The sequence below is a fragment of the Poromitra crassiceps genome, assembly GCF_964638095.1.
Source record: "Poromitra crassiceps genome assembly, chromosome: 11".
In the NCBI taxonomy this organism is placed as follows: Eukaryota; Metazoa; Chordata; class Actinopteri; order Beryciformes; family Melamphaidae; genus Poromitra; species Poromitra crassiceps.
Genome location: NC_139643.1, coordinates 1435828 through 1450240, shown reverse-complemented (window position 1 = coordinate 1450240; position 14413 = coordinate 1435828). Strand labels below are relative to the sequence as shown.

The following is a 14413-nucleotide window of genomic DNA, read 5'->3' as shown; positions in this document are numbered from 1 at the left end:
TTTGTGTGGCTATATTATCTTTTTTGGTCCCAGTCCAGCCCTGGTTATCAGGATGGTTTTAAACTGGCTACTCAATCAATCAATCAATCAATCAATCAATCAATCAATCAATCAATCAATCGATAAGCCACTGAAAGAAGTGATGGGGACCTGCAGTCTCATCTCCTCCAGTAGCTCCTGGGCTCTCTGCATCCTCTGGGCAATGAGGCTCTGCAGCGGGCCGACCGGCTGCACGCTGGCCTCCTCCGTGGGACAGCGCCGCAGAGCAGAACGGAACTCTGAGCGGATCAGCGCCGGTCTGCGAGGATGAGAAGATGAGGAGGACACGGAAGTGAGGGAATGGAGGAAGGACAAAGGAGACAAGGATGAAGAGGGATGGATGGAAGGAAGGAAAGGAGACTTTCAATGTTGCTGTTCTTTGACCAAACAAAGAAGGTCACTGTGACCCCACGAACGCCATTTTCAAGCTCGGTAACGCCATATCTCAGTAACACTCATCACTCATCACTCAACGCTCATCCCGATCTCGACTCTTCTCGTCCCTGGCACCTCAATGGTGGAACGAGCAATATCAGTATAAACTTAGACTTGACCTAATTTAAATAATATGGCATCAGTCGACCCAGTAGCCTAGATAGAAAATCAAATAGTTGGTGAATAAACTTAGTCCTGAACTGCTGAGCGGGCTATCTCAAGCCAGCAGTATCAGTATAAACTTAGACTGGACCTAATTTAATAATATGGCATCAGCCGATCCAGTAGCTCAGATATAAAATCAAATAGCTGGTGAATAAACTTAGTCCTGAACTGCTGAGCGGGCTATCTCAAGCCAGCAGTATCAGTATAAACTTAGACTTGACCTAATTTAATTTAATAATATGGCATCAGCCGATCTAATAGCTCAGATATAAATTCAAATAGCTGGTGAATAAACTTAGTCCTGAACTGCTGAGCGGGCTATCACAAGCCAGCAGTATCAATATAAACTTAGACTTGACCTAATTTAATAATATGGCATCAGCCGATCCAGTAGCTCGGATATAAAATCAAATAGCTGATGAATAAACTTAGTCCTGAACTGCTGAGCGGGCTATCTCAAGCCAGCAGTATCAGTATAAACTTAGACTTGACCTAATTTAATAATATGGCATCAGCCGACCCAGTAGCTCAGATATAAAATCAAATAGCTGGTGAATAAACTTAGTCCTGAACTGCTGAGCGGGCTATCTCAAGCCAGCAGTATCAGTATAAACTTAGACCTAGACTACCTAGACCTGAATTAGCAGTATAATATTAGTCATCCTAAATAATCCTAATAAATTTTGATTTGACCTAATTTTAATTGTTGTCTATAGAGTTAGTTCCACCTCTGCGCAGATTCCCCCGCTCTCTTCTCTCTCTCCCCCTCAGGTGTCCTTCATTGGCCTGACGTACACCCCACCGCTGCAGCCCTAGGTCCGGCCGTCATCGCCCCAGCAACCTGTCGTCACTCTAGGCCATCTACCCACTACTCCTTCTACTGTCTGACACCCCGGGCTCATCACCATCACCGACCCCTCTCCTCATCATCCTGGTCACCTGCTTGCCTAAGGGAAGGGGGGGGCGCCCCCCCAGCCCCCCCCCCCCCCCCCCGCCGCCTCATCATCACCTCCAACTCCTATCCTCCCCTCCTCTTAATCATCACCTCCGACTCCTATCCTCCCCTCCCCTCCCCTCCTCTTAATCCATGTCACCAACGCGGACTCATGGATTCCTCAGATCATCCTCATGGAACTCCCAATCTTGTTACCCCTTTATTCACCTAGCTAATTAACTAGTATTCTCTAAACCTACGAACACTTAAAGACTGCATTTTCTATTTCTTTTTGGACTCTACTTTTTAGATTTTCAACTCCCTTCCCTGATCTTAGGATAATTTAAAAATTACATTTTTATATCCCTTCTGTTGGACTCTTTTTTTACATTTTCAATTTTCTGTTCTCTTGTACATTTTATTTCCATAATAAACCATTCACAGAGTTTCATTATCGGAAACTCTGTGCATGGTTTAGCCCGGCATCTCTCGGCCTGTCTCGGAGGGGAGTCCCCAGATGGGGGTCCGCTGCTGTGGCCTGGGTGGGCCCGTCCCCTGCGTGGCCTGCTCTCACGCTCTCAGTCACTATGCTGGTGGCTGGGGGCTGGGGGGGCGGGTCGCGTGGGGGCTGGGTCCGCCCGGGCCGCAGCAATTGGCCCCTAGCACAACGACCTCACAAGGTTCCTCCTCAGCCAAGTCACTGGGGCAATCCATGTGGCGATCCATGTGTGGATTGCCACCATATGGTGGAAAGGTTTTCTTGCGTTCACTGGGGGTGAGGGGGTGCCGCTGTGTCCCGGCCTGGCCTTCCCTCCCACGCCTTATGTGGGCGGGGGCCGGGTCGGGGGGCATCGGTGCTCTTCATCACTGGTCGAGGGCTGCCGGTTGGTTTAGAACAGCTTAGGTAGGCGATAGATTAGCTACAGCCTAAGGCTGACCTGTTAGTGTTCAGGCTAAAATCAGACTAGAGCAGGGTAGGATAGGCCAGATTAGGCTGTAGATTAGCTAGATACTATGTCCCAGTTAGCTCTGGTTAATGCTTAGAGTATTCAGTTGTCTGATCTTCTCCCCCCCCCCCTCTTTCCCCCTTCCCCCGCTTCTTCCCTTCTTCCCTCTTCTTGTTCTCCTCTCTTTCCATGCTCTTTCCTCCCCCACATCCCACCGCCCCCCCCTCCCTTCTCCTGCTCTCTCCTCATTCTCCCCCCCTCTGCTCCTTCTCCTCTTCTCCCCTATTTTCCTGAATCCCTGCCACTTCCTGCTCTCCCTTCTCTCACATTCCCCCTGCTCTCCTTCCCCTGCACCCTCCCACCTCTCCTTCTCTGCCTCTCTGTCCTCCCCCCTCTCTCACATTCCCCCTGCTCTCCTTCCCCTGCACCCTCCCACCTCTCCTTCTCTGTTCTCTCCTCCTCCACATTTCCCATTTTCTCCCCACCCTCGCCCTAATCCGGGCCCGTATCCTACTCCCTCCCTCCACCCTAGACCCTACCTCTACTCTCTGTCCTCCCCCCTCTCTCACATTCCCCTGCTCTCCTTCCCCTGCACCCTCCCACCTCTCCTTCTCTGTTCTCTCCTCCTCCACATTTCCCATTTTCTCCCCACCCTCGCCCTAATCCGGGCCCGTATCCTACTCCCTCCCTCCACCCTAGACCCTACCTCTACTCTACCTCCCCTGTACCCTTCCACCTCTCCTTCTCTGTTCTCTCCTCCTCTCTGTCCTCTCTCCTCTCTCACATTCCCGCTGCTCTCCTTCCCCTGCGCCCTCCCACCTCTCCTTCTCTGTTCTCTCCTCCTCTCTGCCCTCTCCTCCCTCTCACATTCCCCCTGCTCTCCCTCCCCTGCACCCTCTCCTTCTCTGTTCTCTCCTCCTCCACATTTCCCATTTCTCCCCACCCTCGCCCTAATCCGGGCCCGTATCCTACTCCCTCCCCTCCCCCAACCCTAGACCCTACCCCTACCCTGGCTCTCCCTCCCCTGCACCCTCATCTCTCCTCCTCTGTTCTCTCCTCCTCCACATTTCCTATTTTCTCCCCACCTCCCCCCTCTCCTCCCTCCTCCCTCTCCCTCCCTCCTCCACTCTCCTGCTTTCTTCAAATGTTCAAATGTTATCTTTATTCTGTATATTCTTGTTACTGTGTGTTAGCTAGAATCAGCTAGACATACTTTCTGTGAAGCCCTCTGAGACATGCTTGTGAATTAGGGCTATATAAATAAACTTGACTTGACTTGACTTGACCTTCGGTCAGGACAGCTGAATCACTGCCGATCTTTCGGAAAAGACTAAAGACACACCTTTTCAGGTTCCATCTGGGCCCTTCTTGATCTAACTTCTTTCTCTATCTTTCTAAAAAACTACTAACCTAAACTAAACTTGTACCACTGTTCCTTCAGAGGTTGTAGTTGTCATAGACTGTGTTGCATAGTTGATTGCTCTATTGCTGACAAAAATGTGTTATTGTAAGTCGCTTTGGATAAAAGCGTCTGCCAAATGACGTAATGTAATGTAACACCTTGACGAAATTTCTTCACATTTGGCTCAAACATCAAAGTCTGGACAGACATGGATGTCGACTGCTCACTTGTTGGCGGAGGCATTATCCGCGGTCGTTCTAGTTATTATTATTATTATAATCATTATGGACTTCAGCCCACGTCTTTAAGTGGAGAAGCCGACGCATTATATTTGTATTATAGATCATAATTAAAACATTTTCACCTGATAATTTTCACATAAATAACCCCAATAATGTTTTTTTTTTTTAATGTGCAGAGTATCAAACAGGTGTTGTTTATTCATTTTAAGAATGCAAGAATGCCGCAGAGAGGAGGAGAGGTGTGTGTACCTGGCTGGAGGAGAGGTGTGTGTACCTGGAGGAGAGGTGTGTGTACCTGGAGGACAGGACTTCGTCCATGGAAGCACAGCGGCTGCGGCCCTGCATGCTGAACCTCTTCCCGGGCTGCGGGGTGCGGGACTGGGCTTGCAGCACCTGACAGGAGACATGTGTCTCTTTGAAAAGAATCACAATAAAACCAAACTCAAAACTACATTTGTAGGTATGGAGGCTGACTATTGTAGAATAGTCTGTTAGTTAATAAAAGTGTGTGTTCACATAGTGTTTTTCTGTTGTTGTTTTTTAAAAGCTCTGCCTGGAGCGCTTTTTGTGAGGAGAAATAAAATGCGGATCATGATAATGTCACCTGACATTAGCTTAGCAACTGCTAGCTCACTAAAGAACTGGTTAGCTCTTCTAGCAGACAATACACTGTTGTGCAACAAGCAAAGGCTTACCAGATATTTCCAAAACATGTCCGGTATCCATACTGTCCCAGGGTGCTCTTCTCACCTGCTGGGTCTTGTGGCCCTGCGGGGCCCCCAGGTGCGGCTGTTTGCCCCAGGACCGCTCGCTGCCTCTGGGCAGACTGCCGGTGTTCACTCCGGGCTCTCTGGAGGTCACCCGCAGCTTGGAGACATCTGTGCCGGCCCGCCGCCGACCCCCGACCCCCTGGGACCATGCCCTCTGGAGGTCGACCCGGAAGCTGTTCTCCCAGGGGTCGAGCGGGTCGGGAGATAAGCTGTCCTCCTCAGCAACCAGGTCGAGAGTCAGCATGCCATGAGGTGAGGTGGATGCCTGGAGAGAGGAGAGAGACAGACAGACAGACAGACAGAGAGACGAAGAGAAGAGAGAGAGAGTCAAACACAAAACGATTTTAGCATCACATGACTGAAGATAATCTCATGAATTAAAAGTGCATTTCATTTACTTTACTTTATTTGTTTATTTGGTCAGGACAGTACACATTAATGAACAGGTACCTATACAGAGTCATCTATATGATAACAGTAAGTATGTTGGATTTAGCTCAGAGCTAATTTGCATCCGTAGTCCTCATGACACCAAAACATACAAGATAAAAGACAACATCAAAACAGAAAACAGTAGAAAAAGTGCCACTAGAAACAACAGCAATGTGGCCAAATGGACATAATAATGGTGCGTTAAAAACTAAAGTGCAAAATTACAAAAGATAAAGTGCAAGGGTAGAGACATACAAGGGCTAATATGGTTGGTTATGGTTGCAGTGTTGATTTATTTTGAGCCATTCCTTGAGGTTTATTTTGAAGGTTGGATATGTGGGGCTAGTAGTACTCGGTGGTCAACGGTGTCCAAAGGCCCTTTTAAGATCAAGGAAGACATCTCCAACACAACCATTTTTATCCAGAAGACACTTTGCTTTCTCAATAAACATACTTATAGCCGACTCTGTGGAGTGGTGAGCGCGGAAGCCAAACTGCATTGGATGCAGTGCGTGGGGCAGTTGTTGAGATGTTCAATTACAGTAGTTGCTTAACCATCCATTTTTCTATTATTTTGGAGATTCTGGCAGGATGCTGATTGATCTGTAGTTCTTAACGTCTGATTTACTCCCAGATTTAAAAATTGGTGAAATCGTGCTCACCTTCCACGCAGCCGGGATAACATAATGTTTTATGGATAGGTTTACCAGGTGTGTGATATTTGCAAAGAAGGAAAGAAAAGGAACAAGAAAGAGAATGATTGAAAGAATGAAAGAAAGAAAACAGAGACCGAGCGAGAGAGAGCAGTACCACGGCCATGAGGTGTCCCCTGGTCGGCAGCCGGCGGCCATGAGGGATCTTGGCTCTGTCTCTGGTGGGATGAACCAACCAACTGTCTTCCTCAATTGTCACCTGGAGAGAGATAGATAGATAGAGAGAGAGAGAGAGAGAGAGTCCATGGCTGTGTTCGAATACCTCTACTAAGCCTACTTTTTGTACTCAAATTGAGTAGGTAGTGTGTTCACACTGTAGCCTACAGTAGATACATTTTGTGTAGGCGACATTTTCCCGGAAGTCTACTACATTCGCAAGAATTTCGTAGTAGACCGCACTCTGCTCTACTCATCCGCCCATAATGCATTACGACTTCAGTGGAGAAACAGATGGGAGAAACAACTTCTGCCGCCATTAACGACCACGGTACGTTTTTACAATTTTCACATGCTATTTCATCACTAAATTAACTTCTGTCACCATTTGAGGCGGGTAACCAGTGGTGTATATGAATAATTTGGCATCTTTACAAAAAGTTTGGGGGAAGAAAGCTCCAGACACGGCTTGCCAGCAGCTATCGCCTGCGGGAAAAAAGGCTGTCTAACCGGATAACTTGGTAGATGGCCCCGGTCCAGTCTGCTCAATGGTGCTTAGCTAACCTTGGCCTTAGCTAACACAGGTCTGCTGTGTTAGTAGCTAACGTTAGCGTAATACGCTAATGTTAGCATAATATGCTAATGTTAGTAGGCTAATATGCTAATGTTTGCTAAGGCTTGGCACCATTAGATATCTGCAACTGAATGTGGAACGTTGATTAACCACATGGTTACCTCAAAGAACTAGACTGATGACATGACACCAGACTGATCTGTTGAATCCGACCGATCGGTGAACATTAGAGCTCGGTATTGGTTCAAATTTCAAGAATCGATTCGATTCCGATTCACAAGGTTGCGAATCGATTATCCCGATTCGATTCGATTCGATTCCAATTAGATTAATTTCAATATCGATTTGGTTAGTGATACCAAAACGTGTTTTTTGAGCTGTAACCTGAATTACATGACTGTCCAGTTATGTAACACAGGGGTTCCCAACCTTTTTTGCGCCAAGTAGATACATGGGGGAAAAAAGTTGCGGACCGGTTGTCAATTTTAATGGTTTTAGTTACACATACAGTATATTTACTCACCAGGTGGTGACAAAGGGTAAATAACAGCCTTTTCATCTGTCAATAAAGACACTTTCACAATTATGCATAGTGATTTCATTTCAGCCTATATAATTTCTAAAAGTAGATATTAATGATCAAACATTTCCATTTATGTAGCCTACAGTATTTATGTTTTTGTTTCAACAACAAACACAAATAAACGTCAACTTGAAACTATGTTTCAACTCCCACAAACAGCATAATATTTTAGCCTGTTTATTAAAAAAAAAAAAAAAAAAAATCGATCTCTGGGCATATGAATCGATATCAAAGGATTAAAATAAAAATCGATTAAAAATCAGAGAATCGATTTTTTGAGCCCAGCCCTAGTGAACTGCATGGATGGAAGCTAACGTTGCAGACCAACAGGCACAATGATGCTGTCATTAAAGGCTTTGTGAAAATTACGTTTTAAGTGTGTAACGTTAATCTGCATGTGCATGGCTCATCATAATTTGTTACTCGTATGCTCTCTTGAGACGTAGGTTATAACGTTAAGTACATATTGCTGATGAGTTTAGTCGTTAACCTGGGAGATTTGCAAATAACCAGTCAAACTACTGCTAGATTTGAGAGATACAATACAATTATTTACTATGCTGAGGAATTTGAACATTTATCTGTGTCAGTGCAATGGTAGATTTTAAGACCGGAGAATATTATTTGATTGCTTCATAATTGCTTGCATCATAACTCATTGAGTGCCATTGATGTCTAAAGACGTCAATTCAAATAGTAACGTAGAGTGCCATTGACGTCAATTGCGTTTTTTGACGGTGGGACATGGATTAAAGCCTGATGCATCTCCTGTAAAAATATGGTGGATTTTGAAGGTGTATAAGCTATTTTACAGACCCATTAGGTGGCGACAGTGCTCTCCAGATTAGAGAAAGGTGAGGAAAAAACAGAGAAGAAGCTGTGGGGAAACGGAAACCGATGCATGCTGGAGCTAACGTTAGCTGTGCCTGTGAACAGCAGCCAATCTGCTCCCACAATTGAGCCTTTCTGTCTCTGTTGCGATAGTTTCTCCATATGATTAGTTGCCAGAAAAGGAGCACCCGACACCAGCGTCTTTCTGAAAAGTTAAATTATTCTCAGCTGGGAGCGCTGGGAGCCGGCGCACAAAAACGGCGGAGCGCTCTGAAAATAGACGCTGGGTGCAGCGCACTTTGAAACGTGCAGCAGAAAATTCAGAGCAAACGTGCAGCAGAGAGCCACCAGAGACACTCCCACGGAGGAGTTTGCAGTTGAGGGGGGTGGGGCACACAGGGCACCATACAACACCGACCTAGACAGCAGGCTCGATGGACAGATTGGCAAACACAAGCTGGAGTACCTGATGCCCACCAGCAGTAAATCAAGACCAGCAAGAAGGTGTAGGGTATGCGCACGCAGGGGCCAGCGCTGCTGGTTGCAGCTAAAAAATATTATTTTGCCATCACAATTCCTTTGTTTTTGCTGTTTTATTGAAGGAAATTACTGTTCAGATATTTGAGGTGTCACTACATCAGAAAATATTAGCTTCAGAGTCAGTGATGTGCTTGAAATGCTTCATTTCACAAAAGGCTCATTATCTCAGGTTCTAGTTTGAAACATCTGTTTTTGGTGAAACCAACCTATCTTCTACTGCTGATAACTAAAGAACGGAAAATGATATAAATAAACTTTTTTTTGCTGATGATACAAGAGAGTCTCATCATTCTTTGGGCATGTTCGGTGTTTACATAGTAATATCACACAATATTCTGTGGGTCTTGAGAAATCACTGAAAACGCTCTGAAAGGGCTGGCACTGGGAGCGTCCGTTTTCCAGAAATAGCTGGCAGCCAATGAGTTAATAAACAGATTGCCTCCAAAGATTGTGTTGTTGTGTATAATGTGCTAAATCATGTGACATCATGTAGGCTATCGCATGCAGACAGGCTCATTCTCCGTTGTCTGGTGATGGGCACAGTTGGATAAACATGATAAGATGTCTGTAAATTAATATAAATGTTGATGTTGAGTGAATGCCAAATGGACCAACCTTGGAACAGAGGAGAAGCGGAAGAATAGAAGTAAAATACCCTGCCAACAGCCTTCAAGTCCCTGCCAGCAGCCTTCAAATCTCCAGACTCCGAGTCCTTATATGTAAAATGTGATGTCTGTAATAATAATAATTATAATATTATATTTATTTAATTATATATATATATATTATTATATATATAATATATGACATTGACATATGACATAATATATATAATAATTATATATAATTATATTTAATTATTATAATACCTTACTTTACTTTACTTTATTGTTTATTTAGACAGGACAGTGCACATTAATAAGACAGTTTTACACATACAAAATCATCCATACGTGACAACGGTAAATGTGCCGGGATTAGCCGAAGCTAATTTTCACCCGCAGTCCTCGGGACATAGACAACTAAAAACTACAAGATAAATACAGGATACGAGAATAAAAAAAGCAATATAATAAAAATGCACAAGGGATAACAATACATACACAAGGGATAACAATACATACACAGGATAAAAGCAATACACACAGACAAGATAAACAGATAAAATAATAAAATGATAAAAAGATTAAATGTCCAAGAGAAGGCTACTGATTATGGGTGCAGTGTTGTTTCGTTTTGAGCCATTCCTTGAGTTTGACTTTAACCCTAGAACACTAACGTTGGGTGATTTTCACCTGGACAATTGAATTCACGTGATTTTCATTGTCTTGCTGCTGTCTGAGGTGGGCGGGTCCTTAGGTACCTTCAGGATGCTCACTGACGTCATTGAATGTAGGTTTGTTTCCCTGCTCCCATTCATGGTTTTTTTCTACCGCCTACGTGTTCGGGTGATTTTCACCCGACGTTAGTGATAGGGGGTAAAATATCTTCGGGTTAGGGTTAATGGTATTGTGGTGACATGAACCGATGAGTCCAATGAAATGGGTGGACCGAAGGAGAAGTTGGGAGCTTGGGGGGGATTTTTTTGTAACGATTACCTCATTTTTCCCGAATTTAACATATTTTTTAGTGTCCCCCATAATAAACTTTTTTGTGTTTTTTTGTGATATTTCACATTTAAAAACAAAAGAAGAGTACCTCAATTTGCCATGTATTGTTGTACTTTAAGATATTTTGATGAGAAGTATGTTTTATGGGGTATATTGCATCGGGTGAAATACACCCGACGTTAGTGATGGTGTGACTTTAAATCACGTTAGTGTTCTAGGGTTAAAGGTAGGGTATGTGGGGCATTCCCTTACTACGGCCGGGAGACCGTTCCAGACCTTTCCGCTCACAATGGACAGGACGTTTTTTCCAAATGCGGTGTGTCTGTGGCCTAACTCACAGTCTCCTCTTTGACACGCCCTGGTGGTCATGCCCTCCACGGACCTCCGCTTAAAAAACTCTCCCAGAGGGGTGGGGCAAGACCATGGAGACACTTAAAAACAAAGCAGGCCTGTCTGAAGGTTTTAAAATGGTCAAAATCAAGGAAATTATGCTTCTTTATAATGTTACAGACATGAGCGAAGATGGGTTTTTTATCGAAAATCTTTAGGGCTTTCTTAAAGAGAGATTCAATCGGCTTAAGAGCTGTTTTACAAGCCAAAGACCAGCTCGTTAAGCAGTAGTTAATGTGGGAAACAATGATAGAGTGTAAGAGCATCAAGGCAGCATCGTCCGTCAGGAAATTTCTGATTTGTCTGAAGTTCGCCAGATTGTATTTGACTGAGTTGGTCACTTTCTTAATGTGTTTCTGAAAGGTAAGGGTTGAGTCCAGGTTGACTCCGAGATATTTGAACTTGTTTACTAGAGCGAGTTCCTCACCGTTCAGGAACACACCTGAGTGAGTGACAGTTTTGTTTTTGTGAACATCATACAGACCGTTTTTTTTGTATTCAAGAGGACACAGGAATCTTTGAGCCATTCCTGGACGTGGACCATCGCTGCCGCGAGGGTTTGTGCAGCATCCGCGGCGTTTGCTGCAGCCGGAAAGATTACGGCGGCGTCCGCATATAACTGTGCATGGACATTTTTGCATACATCAAAAAAATCATTAATATATAAAGAAAATAAGATTGGGCCGAGAATGGATCCTTGGGGGACCCCTACTGGACAGTCTATGTATGGTGATTTGATGCCATTGATCACCACGCACTGCTTTCAGTTGGAGAGATATGATTTAATCCAATCGAGTGCCTGGGCAGAGAAATTAAAATGGGCCAGCTTGGTCAGCAGTACACGGTGGTCGACTGTATCAAAGATCGAGACCTTGAGATCGAGGAAGAGAGCACCGACACAGCCATTCTTGTCCAGGAGGCATTTGGTTCTTTCAATTAACATGCTTATAGCTGATTCTGTGGAGTGGTCGGCACGGAAACCAAATTGCATTGGGTGCAATAGTTGATCTCTAAGTTTCATTATATCAATACAGTCGCTCGTAATCCAGGGGAGAGAGCCGAGATTTCTTTTTCCGAGGGCTCCCTCTTCTGGAGAGAGACTGTAAGACATCTTTAACTCATTGAGTGCCAGCCACTTTTGGAGAACGGACGCTCCCAGTGCCAGAGTTTCAGAGCATTTTCAGTGATTTCTCGAGGCCCACAGAATATTGTGTGATATTACTATGTAAACACCGAACACGCACAAAGAACGAGGAGACTCTCTTCTATCATCTGCAAAAAAAAGTTTATTTATACCATCTTCCGTTCTTTAGTTATGAGCCGGAGAAGATAGGCTGTTTTGAGCAAAAAGACAGGTTTCAAATTATAAGCTGAGATATTCAGCCTTTTGTGAAATGAAGCATTTCAAGCACATTCACTGACTCTAGCTAATATTTTCTGATGTAGTGACGTGGTGTAGTTGTGTGGTGCCTGCGTGCCCCACCCCCCTCTCCCCCCCTCAGCTGCAAACTCCTCCCCACACTAACACACAGCCTACACGCACCCAGTCTATTTTCGGAGCGCTCAGTTTTTGTGCGCCGGGCGGCTCCCAGCGCGACACGGAAATGCCAAACCGGACTGCAGGGAAAGGTTTGGCCCTTCGGCGTCGGGTGCTGCCTTTCTGACGGGTAATCGTGTGGAGAAACTATATGCAGACAGACAGACAGAGGCAGAGGAGCTCAGTTGTGGGCGCGGATTGACTGATGTTCGCAGCCAACGTCAGCTGCAGACAGAGCAATCTATATGGCTCTGGCTGCAGCATGCATCGGTTTCTCTTTGATCACAGCTTTTTCCTGCTGTTTTCCGGACCTTTCTGTAATCTGGAGAGCACTGTCGCCACCTAATGAGTCCGTAAAATAGGTTATACACCTTCAATAGCTCCCATATTTGTACAGGAGATGCCTGAGGCTTTGATCCACGTCCCACCGTCAAAAAACGCAATTGACGAACATACTCGTCCTTGGCACTCTACGTTACTAAACGAAATGACGAACATACTCGTCCATGGCACTCAATGAGTTAATAGTATTAAGGAAAGAGGAGGCACAAAGGTTTATATTGTCACAGTAAATCAAATTATCCCAGTCGAGTCCCCTAATGGCTGATTCGAGCTCGGGTTGTTGGGATGAAGGTTGAGCTAGAGTTGTCAGATAACAGAGTATGTGAATGACGAAGGCATTGTTTAGTGAGTTTTCTTGTGAGAAGGATTATATTGTGGTCTGAGAGACCAGTCAGGAGGTTGTATGATTTGGTGATTCTCGCCGGATTATTGGTGAAAATCAGGTCTATTTTGGTTTTGGTACGGTTTGTGAGTCTAGTGGGATCCTTTATAAGTTGGACTAGGTTAAAACTATCTGTAACTGTTTTAAGGTTTTTTCTGTCTTTTTTGTTATCCCAGTTGGTGTTTAGATCACCCAAAAGGATGAGCTCCCTTTTTGAGTCACAGTGTTTTAAAATTCCCTTGAGTTGGTCGTAAAAAGCGATTTTCGAGGAAGGTGGGCGATATTTCGGAGGAAAGGATCACTTTGAGGCGAATACATTCTATATCTAGCCCTGTCGGCCATTCAATCAATTCACATTTCAGACAATCCTTGACGTAGATCATTACACCCCCCCCCCCCCCCCTCTGCCCACCCCTCGATCTCGTCTGAACATGTTAAATCCTGGAATATTAATAGCAGCAATAGGTGATGCCCGGGACAGCCAGGTTTCTGAAATGCCGAGAATGTCAATATTTGAGGCAGTTAACAGATGTTCCAGTTGCTCGGCCTTATTTAATATGCTACGGATGTTGATGTGACCCATTAGAGCCATGTGACCCGTTGGGTTTCGAACGTGTGTCCCAGATTAATTTAGCATGGTTGAGAGTTCGATTTTTTTTTAATCTGCGTTGTTTTTTTATTGCAGGGTTCAGGGGTTTAGGTCTTACTGTTCTTTGGGAGGGTGACGCTGGGCTCGTGGTCGCTGATGATGCAGATGATAGTGGTGGTGGCCGTTCGTCTGTGGCGAGCGGAGCCGGCCGGTCTGCGGTGGTCCCGGGCTGAAAACAAGCCGCCGCCGCAGGGTCCGGGTCCTCGCGGGGATGGAAACTCTCCGGTGGGGATATCTGTACAGCTGCTGGGCCCTTCGCCGTTGGCGGGGCTCCATTGCTGGCTGCGCCGTGGGACGCTGAGGCGAGGAGGTGTGGGATGCTGGTGGACAGCCGACCACGGACTGCTGGACTGCTGGTCGTCGGCGCAGACACGCCTGTGGCCGGGGTCATGCAGCCTCGTAGCGGGGCTCCATCACCGGCTGCGCCGTGGGACGCCGAGGTGAGGAGGTGTGGGACGCCGGGGGACAGCCGACCACGGGCTGCTGGACTGCTGGTCGTAGGCGCAGAACTGCCCGTGGCCGGGGTCGTGCAGAATGCTGAGGCAGGGGGTGGAGAGCGCCTGTGGCTCGATCGAAGCTGCTCAGCCATCCAAACATCGGTGGAGGTACGTAGGTGAAGCCATGCCAGCAGATTGTCGACTGGCGTCCGCTGCGGGTGCAGGGCATGTAGGGGCTGCGTGGGCCAGGCTAGGCGAGCTAGCTGGCTAGCCGGGCTAATTGTGGCTAGCTGGGTTAGCCGC

General features: G+C 45.9%; 1 protein-coding gene across 1 annotated transcript in view; it reads right to left on the bottom strand.

Moving 5' to 3' along the window:
* The window catches only part of LOC310785719 (uncharacterized protein), a gene marked incomplete at its 3' end in the record, with an annotated part of 93232 nt that overhangs the window by 9031 nt on the left and 69788 nt on the right, over positions 1–14413 (bottom strand). The window contains exons 5-8 of the mRNA XM_083646855.1: positions 6177–6278; positions 4915–5199; positions 4460–4557; positions 151–298 (exon numbers count right to left, since the gene is read on the bottom strand). Of these exons, the coding sequence (XP_083502981.1) occupies positions 151–298; positions 4460–4557; positions 4915–5199; positions 6177–6278 (633 nt within the window). The remainder of the gene's footprint in view (positions 1–150; positions 299–4459; positions 4558–4914; positions 5200–6176; positions 6279–14413) is intronic.